The sequence below is a fragment of the Oncorhynchus gorbuscha genome, linkage group LG10 (genome assembly GCF_021184085.1).
Source record: "Oncorhynchus gorbuscha isolate QuinsamMale2020 ecotype Even-year linkage group LG10, OgorEven_v1.0, whole genome shotgun sequence".
Taxonomy (NCBI): Eukaryota; Metazoa; Chordata; class Actinopteri; order Salmoniformes; family Salmonidae; genus Oncorhynchus; species Oncorhynchus gorbuscha.
The window spans coordinates 21696119-21720703 of record NC_060182.1 but is presented as its reverse complement, the minus strand read 5'-3'; the positions used below and the strand labels follow the sequence as shown (position 1 = coordinate 21720703).

At 43.8% G+C, this 24585-nt stretch overlaps 1 protein-coding gene across 4 annotated transcripts; it reads left to right on the top strand.

Annotated features, from left to right (window-relative positions):
- The first annotated feature begins 715 nt into the window (after window positions 1–715).
- On the top strand, window positions 716–24325 carry LOC124045680 (peroxisome proliferator-activated receptor gamma-like). Of its 4 annotated transcripts, none has more exons than XM_046365194.1 (8): window positions 716–727; window positions 2738–2780; window positions 8658–9321; window positions 9749–9942; window positions 10258–10396; window positions 15169–15365; window positions 15880–16357; window positions 20820–24325. In XM_046365194.1, the coding sequence occupies exons 3-8, from the start codon at window positions 8673–8675 to the stop codon at window positions 21065–21067; spliced, it is 1905 nt and encodes a 634-aa protein (XP_046221150.1). In that variant the 5' UTR covers window positions 716–727; window positions 2738–2780; window positions 8658–8672; the 3' UTR covers window positions 21068–24325. The 4 variants fall into 4 exon arrangements, with proteins under 4 accessions (XP_046221150.1, XP_046221147.1, XP_046221151.1 ...); XM_046365191.1 differs by lacking the exon at window positions 716–727 and adding an exon at window positions 1029–1192; XM_046365195.1 differs by lacking the exon at window positions 716–727 and adding an exon at window positions 1029–1192 and having other exon boundaries at window positions 8658–9309; window positions 20820–24324.
- Window positions 24326–24585: the final 260 nt, after the last annotated feature.

Below are 24585 nucleotides of genomic sequence, written 5' to 3'. Positions count from 1 at the left end.
TTGGACCTAGACTTGGCGCTCCGGTACCGCTTGCCGTGCAGTAGCCCCAGTGATGTACTGGGCCGTACACACTACCCTCTTTAGAGCCTTGTGGTCGGATACCAAGCAGTTGCCATACCAGGCAGTGATGCAACCCGTCAGGATGCTCTCGATGGTGCAGCTATAGAACCTTTTGAGGATCTGAGGACCCATGCCAAATCTTTTCAGTCTCCTGAGGGGAATAGGTTTGATTGTGTCCTCTTGGTGTGCTTGGACCATGTTCGCTTGTTGGTGAGGTGGACACAAAGGGTCTTGAAGCTCTCAACCTGCTCCACTACAGCCCCGTCAATGAGAATGGGGGCGTGCTCAGTCCTCCTTTTCCTGAATGCCTCGATGCCTGCTTTATATAGCAAGCCACGACCATGTGACTCACTGTCTGGAGTGATCCATTTTTGTGAACCGGATGTTGTACCTAAAAAAACTGGCCTGTGAGTTTATGTCTACGGTAAACCTATGGATTTATATGTACTGCTGCTCTGAATAGCCATTTACTTCAATATTCATATGAGAATTATACAATCTCATAAACTAGTCTACATCATTCTACTATTCCAGTCTACCTATGAAATCAGATAATCCCTCAGTGCAACAGGTTTGTGCCCAGTGTTCAGTGAAGAATTACTCCAAAGTCCAACCCCAACTGAATAGTGAAGAACGAGTTGATGTTTTGTGTTGCAGATCAAGACAGGTCAACTGAACTACATCAGTCTTGAATAATTCTGATTGCGTGAGAATGTAAAATGTGCTCCGACAATCTCATTTCGAAAGGTGAACAAGTACAACTGTCTGTCAAGGCTATTCATGAACACAGTCTACAGTCTACATCTCATAAACTAGTCTACAGTAGTCTACATCATTCTACTATTCCATTCTACTATCTATGAAATCAGTGCAACAGGTTTGTGCCCAATGTTCAGTGAATAATTACTCCAAAGTCCAGCCCGTAAATGGAGGCGGGACAGAAAATGGGAAGCCATGCAGTTCACGAAGGGAATTATTCAAACACTGGTTGCATGACCCACATGTAACCTGTCCTATTATTAAGCAACCCCGTGATCAAGAAAAAGGAACGCATATTGCTGAATATGTGAATTAAGCTTCGTAAATGAATAATGAAGAACGAGTTGATATTTTGTGTTGCAGATCAAGACAGGTAGGCTAAGCTACATCTTCCTTTAATAATTCTGATTGCGTGAGACTGTAGACTGCTATCTAGTTTCAAAAGGTGAACACGTGCAACTGTCTGTCAAGGCTATTCATGAACACTACTGATAGCGGTTTTAAATCCATCAAAGGCTTTATTTTGTTTCATTTGACAATTTATCTTGACCTATTTGCATGGACATACAAAACCTTTTTGGATTATAATAAGGATTTATTTTGTCAATTTATATGCTAGTTTGTCTGTAATTCGAATATATGCTACTGTCAACTTTTGACAGTTTGATAAATGTTTAATTTATGTTTAATTTATTATAAATTTATTATAAAGTAACTGCCTAACTTAATTTATTATAAAGTAACTGCCTAACTCATTAAATAATTTGTGTAGTGGTTACTCAAACAGCCAGTAGAACTCAAATCATAAAAGTGATACTAACTCATATGTCATTTTTGAGTACTGTTAACAATTATTAGGTTATTGCGTAAATACATCTTTATTTATTTGTGTTCTGATCATCTCGTTATTGAGTTTTACAAGTTATGATTGTTTAATATTTTAAAGTCAATCTAACATGTATTAAATAAGTTGTTCATACCTGATTCTATTATGTTTTACGTCTTTACTTAAAATGATAAGACATTGATATTTACGTACAAAAACACTTGATTATCTGTGTTGTGCTGATATAGAATTATTACGCTTTTACAAGTTATTAATTCATAATAGTGGCACGTGGCTCTTTTTTAAAGAATTGTGGGTATTTCAAAATGTTTAGACTTCATGGTACTTTCACACAATGTCGTATTAATGTTTGAAGAAATAAAATTATACTTCTAAAATAGTATTAAGCAGTTTGTTGTGCTATGAGGCGTAGTTGATCACGATGAACGGATATCAAATTGCCGTTCAATAATGAGACAAGCCATTCCCACCATCAACTCGGTAATGTTCACCAGTCTTAATGACAGAGGATAATGCTGCATCCTGTAACGTTTACAGTTCTACCTCCAGTTACTGCTAGAGGAATGATCACTGTGCCCAACAATGCCTGCTAAGGGGGGTTAAAATTACAAATGGTCAAATACGTAAAACAATGTTAAACACTAAGACATGACCACTGAATATGACTAATCAGAAATACTTTCTACTTGAGATTTTTTTTTAAATGAAGGTTAACAATTTAAGTAGAAGAGACCCTACATTTGTATGTTCATTACAACAAATTTTCCTCTTCAAGTAACTTAAATCATACATAATTTAATTTAGTCGCAAAAAGCTCATAAAACACATAACAATGAAGTATTTACAACTTTAGAAGAGAATCATATGGATGGATATGTCACTGTATTACGAGAAAGTATTGAATACTGAAATACTTTGAGTTAGGTTACTTGAATGGTTCCAAGGAACGGGTTTCCACGACAAAGACTTTTTACAATGTAGTATCCAGACCTCAATATGATCAACGTAATTCTCCGGTGTTCCATGTTTACCAACTTCTAACACACAAACCTTTTCAATCATACCACTTAGGTAACAAGACTGTTCCACAGGACTTTGTCAGTCTTCTGTTAAGGTATGTGTAGATAATTTGTCAGCACTCATCATTAGGGTTGCAAAGGAAGGGTATATTACTGGAAACGTTTCAAGTTTACCAATAAACTACTAGAATTGTTGAATTTTACAAGGATTTTTTGTAATCTATCAGAAGACATCTAGTGGCCCCTTTGGGTACTTAAACATTTTACTGGTGTCTGTAATTAGCTCTGGCCTTCTGTGTATCCTGATCATATGTCAAATATTTGATATGATTTTCAAATCAAAAATAGGATGACAAAGCAGTAAAACATCATCCTAAATATAAACCATTAACTTAGTGAATATGATTGATGTTTAATAGGAGGGTTTCAGCATTAAATATCCTTTATACATTATGCAAGACATGTACGTACGCACGCAGATATGCACGCACACACACACACAAACACACCCACACATGCTGCCTATGAAAGTTTTCTCATTAATTTTGAAAGACTAGCTACAGATGACAGGCGGCCATTTATCATCCTACACTCAGATATGATTTTTTATTTAAAAAAAATGTATCTTGATTTCTGCAAAGGGAGGGAAGGAGAGAGAGAGAGAGAGAGAGAGAGAGAGAGAGAGAGAGAGAGAGAGAGAGAGAGAGAGAGAGAGAGAGAGAGAGAGAGAGAGAGAGAGAGAGAGATGGGTGATTCTATAACGGCGTTCGTTTGTTGAAAGAGAGTCGGACCAAAATGCAGCGTGGTGGTTACTCATGTTCTTTAATGAAGAAAAGACGATACATGAAATAACTATATAATACAAAACAACAAACGGAACGTGAAAACCTATACAGCCTGTCTGGTGAACACTAACACAGAGACAGGAACAATCACCCACGAAATACACAGTGAAACCCTGGGTACCTAAATATGGTTCCCAATCAGAGACAACGAGAATCACCTGACTCTGATTGAGAACCGCCCCAGGCAGCCAAACCTATGCTCCACCCCTACTCAGCCGTAATCCCAATGCCTACAAAACCCCAATACGAAACACAACATTTTAAACCCATGTCACACCCTGGCCTGACCAAATATATAACGAAAACACAAAATACTATGACCAAGGCGTGACAGAACCCCCCCCCCCCCCCCCCACTATAAGGTGCGGACTCCCGGACGCACCTCACAACCATAGGGAGGGTCCGGGTGGGCGTCTGTCCATGGTGGCGGCTCCGGCTCGGGACGTGGACCCCATTCCATTAATGTCATAGTTCCTCCCCCTCGCGTACTGGGATAATCCACCCACGCCGCCGACCATGGCCTAATAGTCCTCACCCAGAACCCCACTGGACTGAGGGGCAGCTCGGGACCGAGGGGCAGCTCGGGACTGAGGGGCAGCTCGGGACTGAGGGGCAGCTCGGGACTGAGGCAGCTCGGGACTGAGGGGCAGCTCGGGACTGAGGGGCAGCTCGGGACTGAGGGGAAGCCCGGGACTGAGGGGAAGCCCAGAACTGAGGGGAAGCCCAGTACTGAGGGGAAGCCCAGTACTGAAAGGAAGCCCAGTACTGAGAGGAAGCCCAGTACTGAGATGAAGCTCAGGCAGGTAGTTGGCTCCGGCAGATCCTGGCTAGCTGGCGGATCTGGAAGATTCTGGTTGACTGGCAGATCTGGAAGAGTCTGGTTGACTGGCAGATCTGGAAGAATTTGGTTGACTGGCAGATCTGGAAGATCATGGCTGACTGGCGGATCTAGCTGCTCTGGCTGCTCCATGCCGACTGGCAGCTCTGGCTGCTCCATGCAGACTGGCAGCTCTGGCTGCTCCATGCAGACTGACAACTCTGGCTGCTCCATGCAGACTGGCAGCTCTGGCTGCTCCATGCAGACTGGCAGCTCTGGCTGCTCCATGCAGACTGGCAGCTTTGTGCAGACTGGCAGCTCTGGCTGCTCCATGCAGACTGGCAGCTCTGGCTGCTCCATGCAGACTGACAGCTCAGGCTGCTCCATGCAGACTGACATCTCTGGCTGCTCCCTGTAGACTGGCATCTCTGGCTGCTCCATGCAGATTGGCAGCTCAGGCTGCTCCATGCAGACATTTACATTACATTTACATTTAAGTCATTTAGCAGACGCTCTTATCCAGAGCGACTTACAAATTGGTGCATTCACCTTATGACATCCAGTGGAACAGTCACTTTACAATAGTGCATCTAAATCTTAAGGGGGGGTGAGAGGGATTACTTATCCTATCCTAGGTATTCCTTAAAGAGGTGGGGTTTCAGGTGTCTCCTGAAGGTGGTGATTGACTCCGCTGTCCTGGCGTCGTGAGGGAGTTTGTTCCACCATTGGGGGGCCAGGGCAGCGAACAGTTTTGACTGGGCTGAGCGGGAGCTATACTTCCTCAGTGGTAGGGAGGCGAGCAGGCCAGAGGTGGATGAACGCAGTGCCCTTGTTTGGGTGTAGGGCCTGATTAGAGCCTGGAGGTACTGAGGTGCCGTTCCCCTCACAGCTCCGTAGGCAAGCACCATGGTCTTGTAGCGGATGCGAGCTTCAACTGGAAGCCAGTGGAGAGAACGGAGGAGCGGGGTGACGTGAGAGAACTTGGGAAGGTTGAACACCAGACGGGCTGCAGCGTTCTGGATGAGTTGAAGGGGTTTAATGGCACAGGCAGGGAGCCCAGCCAACAGCGAGTTGCAGTAATCCAGACGGGAGATGACAAGTGCCTGGATTAGGACCTGCGCCGCTTCCTGTGTGAGGCAGGGTCGTACTCTGCGGATGTTGTAGAGCATGAACCTACAGGAACGGGCCACCGCCTTGATGTCGGTTGAGAACGACAGGGTGTTGTCCAGGATCACGCCAAGGTTCTTGGCGCTCTGGGAGGAGGACACAATGGAGTTGTCAACCGTGATGGCGAGATCATGGAACGGGCAGTCCTTCCCCGGGAGGAAGAGCAGCTCCGTCTTGCCGAGGTTCAGCTTGAGGTGGTGATCCGTCATCCACACTGATATGTCTGCCAGACATGCAGAGATGCGATTCGCCACCTGGTCATCAGAAGGGGGAAAGGAGAAGATTAATTGTGTGTCATCTGCATAGCAATGATAAGAGAGACCATGTGAGGTTATGACAGAGCCGAGTGACTTGGTGTATAGCGAGAATAGGAGAGGGCCAAGAACAGAGCCCTGGGGGACACCAGTGGTGAGAGCGCGTGGTGAGGAGACAGATTCTCGCCACGCCACCTGGTAGGAGCGACCTGTCAGGTAGGACGCAATCCAAGCGTGGGCCGCGCCGGAGATGCCCAACTCGGAGAGGGTGGAGAGGAGGATCTGATGGTTCACAGTATCGAAGGCAGCCGATAGATCTAGAAGGATGAGAGCAGAGGAGAGAGAGTTAGCTTTAGCAGTGCGGAGCGCCTCCGTGATACAGAGGAGAGCAGTCTCAGTTGAATGACTAGTCTTGAAACCTGACTGATTTGGATCAAGAAGGTCATTCAGAGAGAGATAGCGGGAGAGCTGGCCAAGGACGGCACGTTCAAGAGTTTTGGAGAGAAAAGAAAGAAGGGATACTGGTCTGTAATTGTTGACATCGGAGGGATCGAGTGTAGGTTTTTTCAGAAGGGGTGCAACTCTCGCTCTCTTGAAGACGGAAGGGACGTAGCCAGCGGTCAGGGATGAGTTGATGAGCGAGGTGAGGTAAGGGAGAAGGTCTCTAGAAATGGTCTGGAGAAGAGAGGAGGGGATAGGGTCAAGCGGGCAGGTTGTTGGGCGGCCGGCCGTCACAAGACGCGAGATTTCATCTGGAGAGAGGGGAGACTGACAGCTCTGGCTGCTCCATGCAGACTAACAGCTCTGGCTGCTCCATGCAGACTGACAGCTCTGGCTGCTCCATGCAGACTGACAGCTCAGGCTGCTCCATGCTGGCTGGCAGCTCAGGCTCCTCCATGCAGGCTGACAGCTCAGGCTGCTCCATGCAGGCTGACAGCTCTGGCTGTTCCGAACAGGCAGGAGGCTCCGGCAGCGCTGTAGAGGAGGAAGGCTCTGGAAGCGCTGAACAGGTGGGAGACTCCGACAGCGCAGGAGAGGAGGAAAACACTGGCTGCGCTGAACAGGCGGGAGACTCCGGCAGCGCAGGAGAGGGGGGAAGCGCTGGCTGCGCTGAACAGGCGAGGCGCACTGAAGGCCTGGTGCGTGGTGCTGGAACTGGTGGTACTGGATCGAGGACACGCACAGGAAGCCTGGTGCGGGGAGCTGCCACCGGAGGACTGGTATGTGAAGGTGGCACAGGATGGACTGGACCGTGAAGTTGTACTGGAGAGCCTGAGAGCAGGACTGGCACAGGACGTGCAAGGCAAGGTAGGTACACAGGAGGCCTAGTGCATGAGGCTGGCACATTTTTCACCAGCCGACTGACACGCACCTCAGGACGAGTATGGAGCGCTGACCCAGGTGCCATCAAATCCCCGACACGCTACGTCGGACGAATCTTGTACCTAAAGCACCAAGCTAGCAACTCCCTCATTACTCTCCACTCCACTTTCCCCATTAACTCCTTCACAGTCTCTGCTTCGCTCACCTCTAACACCGGCTCTGGTTCTGGTCTCCTCCTTGGCTCCTCACGATTAACAAGGAGAGTTTGCTCAGGTCTATCTCCTGACTCTGCCACTCTCTCCCTGAGCCCCCCCCCCCCAATACATTTTTGGGGTTGACTCACGGGCTTTCTTCTGCGCCGTCGTGATTGTCTCTCCAACTCCATTCTCCTATAGCCCTCTTCGCACTGCTCCAGCGAATCCCAGGCGGGCTCCGGCACTCTCTCTGGGTCGACCGCCAACCTGTCTATTTCCTCCCACGTCGTATACTCCATACTTCTGCTGTCCATAACGTCCTCCCTTTGCTGCTCCTGCTGTCGCTGCCTGTTACCACGCCACTCGGTCCGTGTGTGGTGGGTGATTCTGTAACGGCGTTTGTTTGTTGAAAGAGAGTCGGACCAAAATGCAGAGTGGTGGTTACTCATGTTCTTTAATGAAGAAAAGACGATACATGAAATAACTATATAATACAAAACAACAAACGGAACGTGAAAACCTATACAGCCTGTCTGGTGAACACTAACACAGAGACAGGAACAATCACCCACGAAATACACAGTGAAACCCCGGCTACCTAAATATGGTTCCCAATCAGAGACAACGAGAATCACCTGACTCTGATTGAGAACCACCTCAGGCAGCCAAACCTATGCTCCACACCTACTCAGCCGCAATCCCAATGCCTACAAAACCCCAATACGAAACACAACATTTTAAACCCATGTCACACCCTGGCCTGACCAAATATATAACGAAAACACAAAATACTATGACCAAGGCGTGACAGAGAGAGAGAGACAGAGACAGAGACAGAGACAGAGACAGAGACAGAGACAGAGACAGAGACAGAGAGACAGAGACAGAGACAGAGACAGAGACAGAGACAGAGGTAGTTGTACCTGTCAATTCTAAAGGTCTTTCTTTGAGTTGAAGTGAACGTGGCTATGTTCACCTTTCTCACCTAATGTGAGAAAGTGGAGAAATGTCCTGAAATGGTACAGTACAGAAAGTTGTGTTGACTTACTGTGGGGCTGAGAGTTCCTACCAGCGGGCCGCTTAGTTAGTTGTCGCTCTCTTATCTCTTAAACATTGCAATAAGCTGAATGAAAAGTGCATTCCTGTGTTTGCCCTGAATCTAATGTATAGATCCAAATTAGTGCAAATGTAGAATTAGTCCAATTGTTTTTCTTAGTTTTAAGAGGCTGAAGTTATAATAATTACACCCATTTATAGTAGCACTGGTAATGAATGGTTTGCCTCTTCTGTGGTCTCCTTGATAGCTTTATTTATAGTAAATTGAGAGATTCATACTGTTAGTTGACCTCTTCACTGTTGTCTTCTTATCCAGAGATGGTGACCTATAATGAGTTTTGAGCTGGGCACATTGGACCTGGCAGAGATGGACAACAGGATGAATAGTTGTGACATGAAGACCCTGTCAACCCTGGACCACCTTTACCTCTCCTCCCTGGAGCACAGCCTCAACAGTCCCCACCACCACAGCCCAGACAGAAACCACTTATTCAACCACAGCTCAGACAGATACTACTCATTTAACCACAGCCCAGACATAAACCACTCATTCAACCACAGCCCAGACATAAACCACTCATTCAACCACAGCCCAGACATAAACCACTCATTCAACCACAGCCCAGACATAAACCACTCATTCAACCACAGCCCAGACATAAACCACTCATTCAACCACAGCCCAGACATAAACCACTCATTCAACCACAGCCCAGACATAAACCACTCATTCAACCACAGCTCAGACATAAACCACTCATTCAACCACAGCCCAGACAGAAATCACTCATCCAACCACAGCCCAGACATAAACCACTCATTTAACCACAGCCCAGATAGAAACCAGTCATTTAACCACAGACCAGACAGAAACCAGTCATTTCACCACAGCCCAGACAGAAATCACTCATCCAACCACAGCCCACACAGAATCCACTCATTCAACTACCCATACAACTACACATACAGTGAGTACCAATGTAAGTCTACTGTAAGGGACTTTTACTAAATCTGGCATTTCCTAAAGTGTAATAACTTAATGATCTATAAAGGTAATCTTATGTTAAAGCAATTTGCCACACAGTCTTTTCTCTTGCCTGTGATGCTATGTATGCAGATCTTAGTTTGATCACCCTGCTGCAAGAGAACTTCCCAGCAATGCAGGAAATGTAAAACATGCAGTGTATTTAAGGTTTAAAAAGGCTTCTGAAGTTTGAAAGTTTGACATTTCAGACTTGATTCCCCTGTGAAAAATGTATCATCCCCTGCAAAAATGTTCATTAATTATAATCCACATAATAATTCACATTTCCTGTTGCTGCAGGATTATTTCCCAGCTGTAGCAAACAGGCTCAAATGAAGATCCTACATCTGTATCTCATTGTGTTCTCATTTGTCTTTGTTTAGGTTCGTTAAAAGAGGAGTCCATGTCCCCTCTTTGGTCTAGCAACTGTAGCGTTGTCAGCCTGTCCAGACGCACTCTTCACTCCAAGTCCCCCACTTACACAGACCCCAGCACTCTGCTCTACATTGACTGCAGAGTGTGTGGGGACACGGCCTCAGGCTTCCACTATGGAGTCCATGCCTGTGAGGGCTGCAAGGTAGGACTGAGACCTACCAAATGAAGTTCTGGTGGCTTGACAGTATGTATGGCTATTGTGTTTGCTTGGAGCTATACAAATGCATTGTTACACATTTGAGCATAAAAACAAAACAAACGTCTTGCTATTTAACCTCCAGGGGGTCATGTATTAGTAAGGATTTAACCCTGACACATAAACACCGTAAACCTTGTATTCATATCAAGCCCACTGTTTCCATTGATCACTTTTTTTTTCTTTTTTTTCTGTAAAATAATTATAGTCTGTTGCTGCTTTATGATTCTACAATCTACATGTTATCTGCCTTTCTCTTAGGGATTCTTCCGAAGAACCATGAGGTTAAAACTGGTGTATCACCACTGTGATCTGCATTGTCGGATTCACAAAAAAAGCCGGAATAAATGCCAGTACTGTCGCTTTCAGAAATGTCTGCTTGTGGGCATGTCACGCGATGGTAAGCCACTACATTGTTGTGAAAAGTATATTTGCTTACCAATATTTTTAAGAGTCATGATTTGTCATATACAGTGCATTCGGAAAGTATTCAGATCCCTTGACTTTTTACACATTTTGTTACATTACAGACTTATTCTAAAATGGATTAAATTATTTTTTCCCCCTCATCTACACACAATACCCCTTAATGACAAAGTGAAAACAGGTTTATAGAAATGTAAGCACATTTATTACAAATAATAAACGGAAATACCTTATTTAAATAAGTATTCAGACCCTTTTCTATGATGCTCGAAATTAAGCTCATGTGCATCCTGTTTCCATTGATCATTCTTGAGATGTTCTACAACTTGATTGGAGTCCGCCTGTGGTAAATTCAATTGACTGGACATGATTTGGAAAGGCACACACCTGTCTATATAAGGTCCCACAGTTGACAGAGAAATAACCAAACCATGAGGATGAAGGAATTGTCTGTAGAGCTCTGAGACAGGATTGTGTTGAGGCTCAGATCTGAGGAAGGATATCAAAAACATTCTGCAGCATCAAAGGTACCCAAGAACACAGTGGCCTCCGTCATTCTTAAATTGAAGAAGTTTGGCATCACCAAGACTCTTCCTAGAGCTGTCCGCCCGGCATAACTGAGAACTCGGGGGGGAAGGGCCTTGGTCAGGAAGGTGAACAAGAACCTGATGATCACACTGACAGAGCTCCAGAGTTCATCTGTGGAGACGGGAAAGCCTTCCAGAAGGACAACCATCTCTAAAGCACTCCACCAATCAGGCCTTTATGGTAGAGTGACCTGACGGAATTCACTCCTCAGTAAAAGGCACATGATAGCCCGCTTGGAGTTTGTCAAAAGGCACCTAAATGACTCTCAGACCATGAGAAACAAGATTATCTGGTCTGATGAAACCAAGATTTGGCCTGAATGCCAAGTGTCAAATCTGGAGGAAACATGGCCCTACAGTGAATCCTGATGGTGGCAGCATCATGCTGTGGGGATGTTTTCAGTGGCAGGGACTGGGAGACTAGTCAGGATCAGGGGAAAGATGAACGGAGCAAAGTACAGAGAGATCCTTGATGAAAACCTGCTCCAGAGCACTCAGGTCCTCAGACTGGGGCGAATGTTCACCTTATAACAGGCCAATGACCAGAAGCACACAGCCAAGACAATGCATGACTGCTTTCAGGACAAGCCTCTGAATTTCCTTGAGTGGCCCTGCCAAAGCCCAGACTTGAACCTGATCCAAAATCTCTGGAGAGACCTGAAAATATATGTGCAGCAACGCTTCCCATCCAATCTGACAAGAGCTTGAGAGGATTTGCAGAAAAGAATGGGAGAAACTCCCCAAATACAGGTGTGTTAAGCTTGTAGAATTATACCCTAGAAGACAAGAGGCTGTAATCGCTGCCAAAGGTGCTTCAACAAAGTACTGAGTGAAGGGTCTGAATACTAATGTACACTACCGATCAAAAGTTTGGGGTCACTTAGAAATGTCCTTGTTTTCCATAAAAACACACATGAAATAAGTTGCAAAATGAATTAGAAATATAGTCAAGATGTTGACAAGGCTATAAATAATGATTTTTAATTGAAATAATAATTGTTTCCTTCAAACTTTGCCTTTGTCAAATAATTTGCATCAATTACATCCTTGCAGGCCTTTGGCATTCTAGATGTCAATTTGTTGTGGTAATCTGAAGAGATTTGACCCTATGCCTCCTGAAGCATCTCCCACAAGTTGGATTGGCTTGATGGACACTTCTTATGTACCACATGGTCAAGCTGCTCCCACAACAGCTCAATAGGATTGAGATCCGGTGACTGTGCTGGCCACTCCATTATAGACAGATACCAGCTGACTGCTTCTTCCCTAAATAGTTATTGCATAGTTTTTAGCTGTGCTTTGGGTCATTGTCCTGTTGTAGTAGAACCCTGGCTCCAATTAAGTGCCATCCACAGAGTATGGCATGGTGTTTTGCGAATTGGAGTGATAGCTTTCCTTCTTCAAAATCCCTTTTACCCTGTAGAAATCTCCCACTTTACCACCACCAAAGCACTTCCAGACCAGCACATTGCCTCCACCATGCTTGAAAGATGGCGTCAAGCGGTCCTCCAGCATCTTTTCATTTTGTCTGCGTCTTACAAATTTTCTTCTTTGTGATCCGAACACCTCAAACTTAGATTAGTCTGTCCATAACACTTTTTTCCAATCTTCCTCTGTCCAGTGTCTGTGTTATTTTGCCCATCTTAATCTTTTATTTTTATTGGCCAGTCTGAGATATGGATTTTTCTTTGCAACTCTGCCTGGAAGGCCAGCATTCCGGGGTTGCATCTTCACTGTTGACGTTGAGACTGGTGTTTTGCGGGTACTATTTAATAAAGCTGCCAGTTGAGGACTTGTGAGACGTCTGTTTCTCAAACTAGACACTCTAATGTACTTGTCTTCTTGCTCAGTTGTGCACCGGGGCCTCCCACTCCTCTTTCTATTCTAGTTAGAGACAGTGTGCGCTGTTCTGTGAAGGGAGTAGTACACAGCGTTGTACGAGATCTTCAGTTTCTTGACAATTTCTCGCATGGAATAGCCTTCATTTTTCAGAACAAGAATAGACTGACGAGTTTCAGAAGAAAGTTATTTGTTTCTGGCCATGTTGAGCCTGTAATCAAACCCACAAATGCTGACACTCCAGATACTCAATTAGTCTAAAGAAGGCCAGTTTTATTGCTTCTTTAATCAGAACAAAAGTTTTCAGCTGTTCTAACATAATTGCAAAAGGGTTTTCTAATGATCAATTAGCCTTTTAAAATGATCAACTTGGATTAGCTAACACAAGGTGCCATTGGAACAGAGGAGTGATGGTTGCTGATAATGGGCCTCTGTAGGCCTATGTAGATATTCCATAAAAATCTGCCGTTTCCAACAACATTAACAATGTCTACACAGTATTTTTTATCAATTTGATGTTATTTGAATCGACAACAAATGTGCATTTATTTAAAAAACAAGGACATTTCTAAGTGACCCCAAACTTTTGAATGGAAGTGTAAATGTGATATTTCAGTTTTCTTTTTTATTAATTTGCAATAACATGGACTATTAACAACATTATGAAACATTGTTGCTCCTAGGCAACGCCCCACTCCCTGCAGCACCAGCACACATTGAAATAGAATGAAAAGAATGGGTTTGGAACCTCTAATCATGGCAATTTGACTGGCAAACTCATGGGTACACTCGCAATGGCTGCATGGTATTGGGATTTATACCATGGGTAGGTCTAATCCTGAATGCTGATTGGTTAGTTAAAACTGCATTCCAGCTGATCTCTATTCCACAAGTTGCCACTGGCTAAATCTATGATGTTAAAATGCCTATTTACTCTGTTCCATCTGACTGTGTAATCCACTGTCTCATCAGCCCAGCCAAGCAACATATAAACTTGAAAAAGCATCTAGACATTATCTCACATTTCTTTTAGATTAACATTTTGTTTTCAACAGCAGAGATTTGTATAAACCTTGCTGTCTGTCTCTCCGACATTTGCAAAATTGAAACAATATTAAAATTAGATCTCCAGCTGTCGCATAGTAATGAACGTGTCGGGAGTCGGGACGAAACGGACAAGCAGGCAGCGTTTCTCAGCCAGTCGAAATCATGAATAAGCTGGCATCATGTTTATGGAGATATACAAAAAATATTTTTTAAATGTTGAAAAAAATTCACATGAAACACAGCTAATTTGAGGTCTTTCCAGCTTCAGTTCGAAGTGATCATGTTACTGTAGCTGTGTTGTTGGCTAGCTCCTGACACATTTTCTATGCCAGGCGAAGTCGTGCCTCATTAGCTCATTGTTATGGATGTATCCAAATAAATGTCACTAGAAGACAGCTTAAACAAATGCAACATTTTGACTTTGTCTCAGACCTAACAACAATATATCCTCCAAACATCGACTTCTCTAGCATTACCACTTAATTAAGAAATAATTTGAATGAACATTCTACATTACCATGGAAATTATTGCTTAAGTGATAATGCCTTTGAAGCCGATGTTTGGAGGATATTTTGGCATGGTTTGTCGGCCCTCAACGAACAACACCCATGCCAATATATCCTCCAAACACCGGCTTCAAGCAATCGTTTCCATGGTAATGTAGAATATTCATTCAAATGATTGCTTTAGTGATGTTAACTGATGTGGCTCATGCAATGGAATGTAGTTTTTCTAATGTAAGTTGAGTTGAATCAACAAATCACAGCACACATTGATGGGTACACTTTCTGCTTTTACTTCCTGCTTTTCTCCTATGGGTGCACTCGCAATGGCTGTCAGTCCACCCATTATGCCATTATTGACTTGAACGGGGACATCCGTTTTATTAATTATATTTCTATGGCAGCACAGTCAGGAGCGGAGTAGAGAAGAAAATGTGCGTCTTTATTTTTTGTTGCTATTCGAACGGTTATAAAGGTGACCCAGTCATTTGGCTGACCAATGACCGTCATCCAAAATTCCATGACTGTCACAGGCTTAATCAAGGATGTTACACATATTCAATGTGAACTGTTTCAACAGCAGGTGTCTGTCTGAAACCAGGCCTTAAGTCTTTGGAAAGGTTTCTACACAGCAGGATGAAGTATAGTCCTTCCTCCAACGTCTTTGTCATTGTCTTGTTTGGGCAGCCAGTGACGTGTAGCATTATTCAATACAGAAAGAGTCTGACTGGCACCCAGGCTATATAATGATTTTGATGTCCCCACGCAGCCATCCGCTTTGGCCGGATGCCCCAGGAGGAGAGAGAGAAGCTGCTGGCTGAGTTTATGGATGTGTCCCCCAGGAGCCCAGAGTCAGCGGACTTGAGAGCCTTGTCCAGACAGCTATGTCTGTCCTATCACAGACACTTTCCCCTGACCAAGAGCAGGGCCAGAGCCATCCTGTCTGGGAAGACCCACGAAAACTCAGTAAGGGCCCGATTGTTACTTGAGATACTGTACAACTACATGCACATAATCTTTAAAGTTTTGCATAAATGTTGCATTGATGTCAATGGAACATTTGTAATATGAGTCAGAACAGAGCCATTGAAAGCCACTTGACCTCTTTCTCTCTCACACACACCAGACATTTGGTTCTGTATATTTGAATATCACAGTTTTTGGAAAATGCACTCTGTCCTGATTAACTGGTAGCAAAATATCAGTGTACAGTAGGAAGCAGTAATATTGGGTCATCTCAGCTTGTCGAAGAGGAAATAACTAATAGCCAGTTATTTATACTTTAGAGAAGCAGATATATTTTCACTAACCTAAAAGTCAGGATTTTAATTATCTTTTATTTCCTAGTTAGATTAACCCGTTGTGCACCCAGCAAGGGGCCAAATACTGAATCACTACAAATTGCCAAGAGAATGAATGGCAATGGATGGCAATGCTTCATAATACATTGTTTTTAAGAGATGTCTCTCTTTCCTTCCAGCCGTTTGTCATCCATGACATGAAGTCCCTGACAGCGGGTCAGGACTTTATAAACAGTAGACAGTTCCCTTTCCTGGAGCACCAGAGGTCTGTCCTGCCCCCTCAAGAGCCTGCCGGGGAGCTGGAGCTCTTCTTTTTCCGGCAGGTTCAGTTCCGCACCGCAGAAGCTGTACGAGAAATCATAGAGTTTGCCAAGAGTATCCCTGGGTTGACAGAGCTGGACATAAATGACCAGGTGACCCTGCTGAAGTACGGGGTCATCGAGGTCATGTTGATCATGCTGGCGCCGCTGATGAACAAGGACGGCACACTGTTCGCCTACGGACAGATCTTCATGACCCGGGAGTTCCTCAAGAGTCTGAGGAAGCCCTTCTGTGAGATGATGGAGCCAAAGTTTGAGTTTGCTGTAAAATTCAACGTGCTGGAGCTGGACGATAGTGATACAGCGCTCTTCCTCGCTGTCATCATCCTCAGTGGAGGTGGTGTTTTTCCGTTTTACATTTATGCATTTACAGTTGAAGTCAGAAGTTTACATACACATAAGTTGGAGTCATTAAAACTTGTTTTTCAACCACTACACAAATGTATTGTAATCAACTATAGTTTTGGCAAGTCGGTTTTGGACATCTGCTTTGTGCATGACACAAGTCATTTTTCCAACAATTGTTAACAGACAGATTATTTCACTTACAATTCACTGTATCACAATTCCAGTGGGTCAAAAGTTTACAAACACTAAGTTGACTGTGCCTTCAAACAGCTTGGAAAATTCCTGAAAATTATGTAATGGCTTTAGAAGCTTCTAAGTAGGCTAATTGACATCATTTGAGTCAATTGGAGATGTACCTGTGGATGTATTTCAAGGCCTACCTTCAAACTCACTACCTCTTTGCTTGGCATCATGGGGAAATCAAAATATATCAGCCAAGACCTCAGGAAAAAAATGTAGACCTCCACAAGTCTGGTTCATCCTTGGAAGCAATTTCCAAACGCCTGAAGATACCACGTTCATCTGTACAAACAATAGTATGCAAGTATAAACACCATGGGACCACGCAGCCGTCATACCGCTCAGGAAGGAGACACATTCTGTCTCCTAGAGATGAACGTACTTTGGTGCGAAAAGTGCAAATCAATCCCAGATCAACAGCAAAGGACCTTGTGAAGATGCTGGAGGAAACAGGTACAAAAGTATCTATAACCACAGTAGGTCAGGTCCTATATCGACATAACCTGAAAGGCCGCTCAGCAAGGAAGAAGCCACTGCTCCAAAACCGCCATAAAAAAGCCAGACCACAGTTTGCAACTGCACATGGGGACAAAGATAGTACTTTTTTAGAGAAATGTCCTCTGTTCTGAAGAAACAAAAATAGAACAGTTTGGCCATAATTACATCGTTATGTTTGGTGGAAAAGGGGGAGGCTTGCAAGCCGAAGAACACCATCCCAACCGTAAAGCACGGGGGTGGCAGCATCATGTGTGGGGGTGCTTTTCTGCAGGAGGGACTGGTGCAGTTCACAAAATAGATGGCATGATGATGATGGAAAATTACGTGGATATATTGAAGCAACATCTCAAGACATCAGTCAGGAAGTTAAAGCTTGGTCGCAAATGGGTCTTCCAAATGGACAATGACCCCAAGCATACTTCCAAAGTTGTGACAAAATGGCTTAAGGACAACAAAGTCAAGGTATTGGAGTGGCCATCACAAAGCCCTGACTAAATCCTAGAAAATCTGTGGGCGGAACTGAAAAAGTGTGTGCAATCAAGGAGACCTACAGACCTGACTCAGTTACACCAGCTCTGTCAGGAGGAATGGGCCAAATTTCACCCAACTTATTATTATTTATTTTTTTATTTCACCTTTATTTAACCAGGTAGGCTAGTTGAGAACAAGTTCTCATTTGCAACTGCGACATGGCCAATATAAAGCAAAGCAGTGTGAACAGACAACACAGAGTTACACATGGAATAAACAATTAACAAGTCAATAACACAGTAGAAAAAAAGGGGAGTCTATATACAATGTGTGCAAAAGGCATGAGGAGGTAGGCGAATAATTACAATTTTGCAGATTAACACTGGAGTGATAAATTATCAGATGGTCATGTACAGGTAGAGATATTGGTGTGCAAAAGAGCAGAAAATTAAATCAATAAAAACAGTGTGGGGATGAGGTAGGTGAAAATTGGTGGGCTATTTACCAATAGACTATGTACAGCTGCAGCGATCGGTTAGCTGCTCAGATAGCTGATGTTTGAAGTTGGTGAGGGAGATGAAAGTCTCCAACTTCAGCGAATTTTGCAATTTGTTCCAGTCACAGGCAGCAGAGTACTGGAAGGAAAGGCGGCCAAATGAGGTGTTGGCTTTAGGGATGATCCGTGAGATACACCTGCTGGAGCGCGTGCTACGGTTGGGTGTTGCCATCGTGACCAGTGAACTGAGATAAGGCGGAGCTTTACCTAGCATGGACTTGTAGATGACCTGGAGCCAGTGGGTCTGGCGACGAATATGTAGCGAGGGCCAGCCGACTAGAGCATACAAGTCGCAGTGGTGGGTGGTATAAGGTGCTTTAGTGACAAAACGGATGGCACTGTGATAAACTGCATCCAGTTTGCTGTGTAGAGTGTTGGAAGCAATTTTGTAGATGACATTGCCGAAGTCGAGGATCGGTAGGATAGTCAGTTTTACTAAGGTAAAAGTAAGCTTGGCGGCGTGAGTGAAGGAGGCTTTGTTGCGGAATAGAAAGCTGATTCTTGATTTGATTTTCGATTGGAGATGTTTGATATGAGTCTGGAAGGAGAGTTTGCAGTCTAGCCAGACACCTAGGTACTTATAGATGTCCACATATTCAAGGTCTGAACCATCCAGGGTGGTGATGCTAGTCGGGCATGCGGGTGCAGGCAGCGATCGGTTGAAAAGCATGCATTTGGTTTTACTAGCGTTTAAGAGCAGTTGGAGGCCACGGAAGGAGTGTTGTATGGCATTGAAGCTCGTTTGGAGGTTACATAGCACAGTGTCCAATGTCGGGCCGAAAGTATATAGAATGGTGTCGTCTGCGTAGAGGTGGATCAGGGAATCGCCCGCAGCAAGAGCAACATCATTGATATATATAGAGAAAAGAGTCGGCCCGAGAATTGAACCCTGTGGCACCCCCATAGAGACTGCCAGAGGACCGGACAGCATGCCCCCGATTTGACACACTGACAGAGCTGGACACTCTGTCTGCAAAGTAATTGGTGAACCAGGCAAGGCAGTCATCCGAAAAACCGAGGCTACTAAGTCTGCCGATAAGAATATGGTGATTGACAGAGTCGAAAGCCTTGGCGAGGTCGATGAAGACGGCTGCTGTCTTTTATCGATGGCGGTTATGATATCGTTTAGTACCTTGAGTGTGGCTGAGGTGCACCCGTGACCGGCTCGGAAACCAGATTGCACAGCGGAGAAGGTACGGTGAGATTCGAGATGGTCAGTGACCTGTTTGTTGACTTGGCTTTCGAAGACCTTAGATAGGCAGGGCGGGATGGATATAGGTCTGTAACAATTTGGGTCCAGGGTGTCTCCCCCTTTGAAGAGGGGGATGACTGCGGCAGCTTTCCAATCCTTGGCGATCTCAGACGATATGAAAGAGAGGTTGAACAGGCTGGTAATAGGGGTTGCGACAATGGCGGCGGATAGTTTCAGAAATAGAGTGCCCAGATTGTCAAGCCCAGCTGATTTATATGGGTCCAGGTTTTGCAGCTCTTTCAGAACATCTGCTATCTGGATTTGGGTAAAGGAGAACCTGGAGAGGCTTGGGCGAGGAGCTGCGGGGGGGGGGGGGGGTGCTGTTGGCCGAGGTTGGAGTAGCTTGTGGAAGGCTACCCGAAACGTTTGACCCAAGTTAAACCATTTAATGGCAATGGTACCAAATACTAATTGAGTGTATGTAAACTTCTGACCCACTGGGAATGTGATGAAAGAAATAAAAGCTGAAATAAATCATTCTCTTTACTATTCTGACATTTCATATTCTTAAAATGAAGTGGTAATACTAACTGACCTAAGACATGTCATTTTTACTAGGATTTAAATGTCAGTAATTGTGAAAAACTGAGTTTAAATGTATTTGGCTAAGGTGTATGTAAACTTCCGATTTCAACTGTATGTTAGATAGATGCGGTAAAGAGGTCAATGGAACTCATCCCAAACGTGTGGGGGAAAGATACCTTGGGGAAAATGTCCAGATTCTTCTCATTGCCCCCTAGCAAAATTAGCTTACCTTAAGGCGATTGTTTATACAGTATGTGTATTTCACACTATGTTGAGGTAAACATCGAAGTATATTGCTTGTCTGCATGTCAACCCCAATACATGTTCATGTCATCGTCACCAATCAACTGCATTGCAGTTCAAAATGACTTTGGCTACCACCACCGATTTTTGTATTCTAGCTATTCTACCAGTTTATACAAACCGGATTTAGCATTTAGCAGTCACTTTTTCTAAACCTGAAAAGGAACTTCTCAATGTTATGCAGCAAAAACAGCCATATATATCAAAATCAGACTTTAGAAAACACATTGTGGGCCTGTTACAATACATCAATCATGACGTATTTGACGAAAATCCACTTTGTTTGATCAGATTTGTTGATTGTGCGCCAATATGGCATCCTTCTTCTATCCCCAACGGTCTGCCTTCCATTGACCTCAACTGCAGGATTAGGTGTTTTATTGCTCTGAGATGGCTTGATTGGGCTTGAGACCAGATATAAAACAATGGTGACCTATTTTATGCTGTATCATTTCAATTGACCTTGGACTTTGCTCATCAGGACATTGCAACTTCAGATCATTTGATGTATACTGTATGTCCAATCTTCCTCTATTTCCCTCTCTCCTCTTGCACTTTCCACTCTCTGTTGACCTCTAACCTTGACCTTGTTGTGCTCTACTCTAGACCGTCCAGGCCTGGTGAATGTGAAGCCCATCGAGGACCTCCAGGAGGCAGTACTGCAGGCCTTGGAGCTGCAGTTGAAGACCATCCACCCAGACTGCCCCCAGCTGTTTGCCAGGCTGCTGCAGAAGATGACCGACCTGCGGCCGCTGGTGGCTGACCACGTCCGGCTCATCCACCTGCTCAAGAAGCAGGAGCTGGAGACGTGTCTGCACCCCCTACTACAGGAAATCATGAGGGACCTGTACTAGAGTAGTGGGAGACTCAGGTTAACAGCTATGAAGAAAAGAAGACTATACAGCAGTGGAGGTTGCTGAGGGGTGGACAGCTCATAATAATGGCGCAAATGGAATCAAACACATGGAAACTGCATTTAACCCAACCCTCTAAATCAGAGAGGTGTGGAGGGCTGCATTAATCAACATCCACGTCATCTGGAACAGTGGGTTAACTGCCTTGCTCAGGGGCAGAGCGACAGATTTGACCTTGTCTGCTCTGGGATTCAATCCAGCAGCCTTTTGGTTACTGGCCCAATGCTCCTACCCACCAGGCTACATGCTGCCCATATTGGTGGTACCACCAACATCCTGTGCTATACAGTAGAGTTTTATCCAACTAGTGTGTTTATTATAACAATATGCAGAACCTCGTTGGTCTTTATCTCGCCAGATCTGTTGGTGCTTTGGTCAACTCTTCTGTGTCATGTATATAATAGCAGCAATAGTCACTGAGACCAGGCTAGTTTTCATCAGGCTCTCAGTTAAAGCAAATGTCTGGCTTCACAGGTGACCTCCATGACAAGTGAGGGTTAAGTCTGTTTTCTTGGGACTTGTTGTTTAATAGAAGGATCTGTGAACTCTATTTAAACAATAATGAACGAGGGGGTGTGGTTTATGGCCAATATACCATGGCTAAAGGCTGTTCTTATGCACGACGCAATGCTGATTGCCTGGATATAGCCATTAGTCGTGGTATATTGGCCACATACCACAAAACCCCGAGGTCCCTTATTGCTATTATAAACTGGTTACCAACGTAATTTGAACAGTAAAAATAAATGTTTTGTCATACCAGTGGTATACAGTCTGATATATCACGGCTTTCAGTCAATCAGCATTCAGAGCCCAACCACCCAGTTTATAATACATTATGAATGATTCATTACTGAGCTTCCTAACATCTTGCTGTAACTGCAGCTATTCTGTCTTTTACCATGCTTTTTAATTAAAGGGATGAAAGGAGAATTGCTTTTAATTACAGGACATTTATTGGGGCATCCTAAAATAAAATAAGCAGATACCTACATGTGTTATATACTGTGAAACACAATGTGTGTTATCGTAATACATTGTTCATGATGTCTTTTTTTATGTAAGTTTCCATGTCTTTGAAGCATTTTTGAGAGGTTAGATGAGTGTGAAAACGTCTGTTAGTTTCCATTTCCTCAACTTCACCCCCTCTAAACATTTCAGTGTATAATGTAACATGTACTACCATGGAAATATGCTATCCTGTGTTATGTATAAATCACCTGTATAAACAATACTAATATCCTTCCTGATAAATACTTAAAGTACATTTTAATGTTGCCATCGCGTGGTGAATATGTCAGAGATGCTATCGGCGTCATGATGTTATGCAATGTCTTGATATTCCACTGTTGCTGAGGCAAAACATGTCAGTGCTCGTGTTAAAGTAACGATTGGTAAGTGTTTTTCTGTTGCTCACTAGAAAAACGAGATTTCAGTCTCGGAGGTGTTTCCTGGCCGATTCCGCGTTTGGTTAATGATGTTTGTCCCCCATAAGCCACTGTAGACGCAGAAGACGATTTCACTTCCTTAAAATCCTCAGAATGAGTCTATGACAACTCAAGAAATCAGTAATAAATGTTAACGTTTTTGCTGATAATATTTTAGTTGCTGAATTTTTCATCTAACTGACATGTTTGGTGCAGTATTTCTCAAGTTAATAAATGTGCGGTGTGTTGTCTTACGTAAACAAAGTCCTGTTGTCTTATATAAACAGTGGGAGCTGCTGGGCAGGTCTATCTCACTGTCTATGCTATTGGATAGAGAACAATCGCCGCAGCTGTTCACCCCATGTTAGTGGGCAAATGGACATCGTCAAATCAAAACCCAACCTTAATTTAACCGTTGTGTTGCACGGATGTTACAAAATCCATTTTAGACGAAAACTGACTTTATGACCAAAATTATCATATTTACACTTTAGTACATTTTGACACTATATTAACTGTTTCTGACACATATTGATTCTACATAGGCAGTTCTCAAAGGGATTCGTTGCTTTGATTATTGCTATACAATGAGATATGGTACGGTTCAAATTCTCTAGTTTATTCAAAACATAATTGGGAAATGGTACAATAGTTATTCTGCCAAAGTGAATTAATGTGCATCACAGGTAGTAGACTTGCAGTACACGTATCTACAGGGTTATAATCTTCTTTGTTGTATAAGTGTCTATCTTTTTAATATTTATTTTAATGTTGGTGCCCAAAGTCAGAGTCATCGTGATTTCTTATAGACAAACATGCCTTGTCTGCACAGGGAACATACATTTTGATTGACAGTTATTGTTTTGAGAGGGGGGGGGTTGCAGAGATGGATTCGTTGTATGTGCAAGAGGATGCCGTGTACATGCGTGTGCTTGTAGATCGTGGATAGTGTAGCCCACTTATAGTCCGCTGGATCTGCTACGGCCACCACTGTGTAAGGAGGGTGAATCGGAAGCATGTGTCACAGCTACGTAGACAACAACAAGATCGCAGCATTCCCACCAGGTGGAGCTCTTGTCACCATAGGGTCAGATCAGAATTAGATCTTTGTATTCTATTGCTTGTCTTATTTTAAGGAGTCGCTCTCTATGGCCTGTCAGAAAGCAGAAATAGAACAGTTAAACACACACGCAGCAAAACTCCACAGAAATAGAAGCCAAGAGGTCAGAAGACAGAGATGGTTTTGGTCTTGTGTTTCACCACTTTTGATGACCCCAGGGCTATTTTTCCCTTCACTGAAGTTTTCTGAGACACACATGATTCATAAGATACAGGAAAACACATTGCTAAAACTTACGCCCTGTCATCAGTCTCCGAATTAGGTCTGATGACCAAATGAAAGGAAAACATCAGGGCCATCAGACATTATAGAACACAAAAACATAATGGTCTATGACTGTAAAAGGTGTTGTGAATTTAACATAAGGAGCTTCAACGTAAGTGTTACCCAATAGCTTTGTTGAGATTGTGTTATCATTTACTCCCATCCTCTCTGCCAATAGCTGTGGTGCACCTAATGCCATTTCCCAATGGTGGAATCCCCTAGTGGCCTGTCTAGACGGGATCCACAGAGAGATTGCACCACACTGCTACTGCAACAGCAAACATTGTACCCAGCTACAAAGTCTTGCACATGTATCCTATTGAGGTGCACAGAGTCTAATGGTGGAGATCAGTGTCTCAACGTCTTTTGTACCTGCCTGGGACAATTTACATTAAAACAAGCTCTTTACAGCATACAAAATCAGTGTCAGGGTTATCATTTTTTGTGTTATATGAATGTCTATCTTTTTAATATTTATTTGAATGTAGATGGCCAAAGCCTTTGTTCGTGCACAGGCCACTTACACTTTGATTGACAGTTATTGTTTTGAGTGAACACAGTCATTTTACCAGTCAGTAGCAACAAAGAATGGAAGGTGTTGAACACTTACGCAAATTAGTTTCACTTCATTTTATTAAAATAACATG

What these genes read in the sequence shown, in the direction of transcription:
- LOC124045680 (XM_046365194.1), top strand. Translation starts at nt 8,673, where the DNA reads ATGAGTTTTGAGCTGGGCACATTGGACCTGGCAGAGATGGACAACAGG. An exon ending in ATGCCTGTGAGGGCTGCAAG is followed by an intron (nt 9,943 to 10,257) that starts GTAGGACTGAGA and finishes CCTTTCTCTTAG; the next exon opens with GGATTCTTCCGAAGAACCAT. An exon ending in TGTGGGCATGTCACGCGATG is followed by an intron (nt 10,397 to 15,168) that starts GTAAGCCACTAC and finishes GTCCCCACGCAG; the next exon opens with CCATCCGCTTTGGCCGGATG.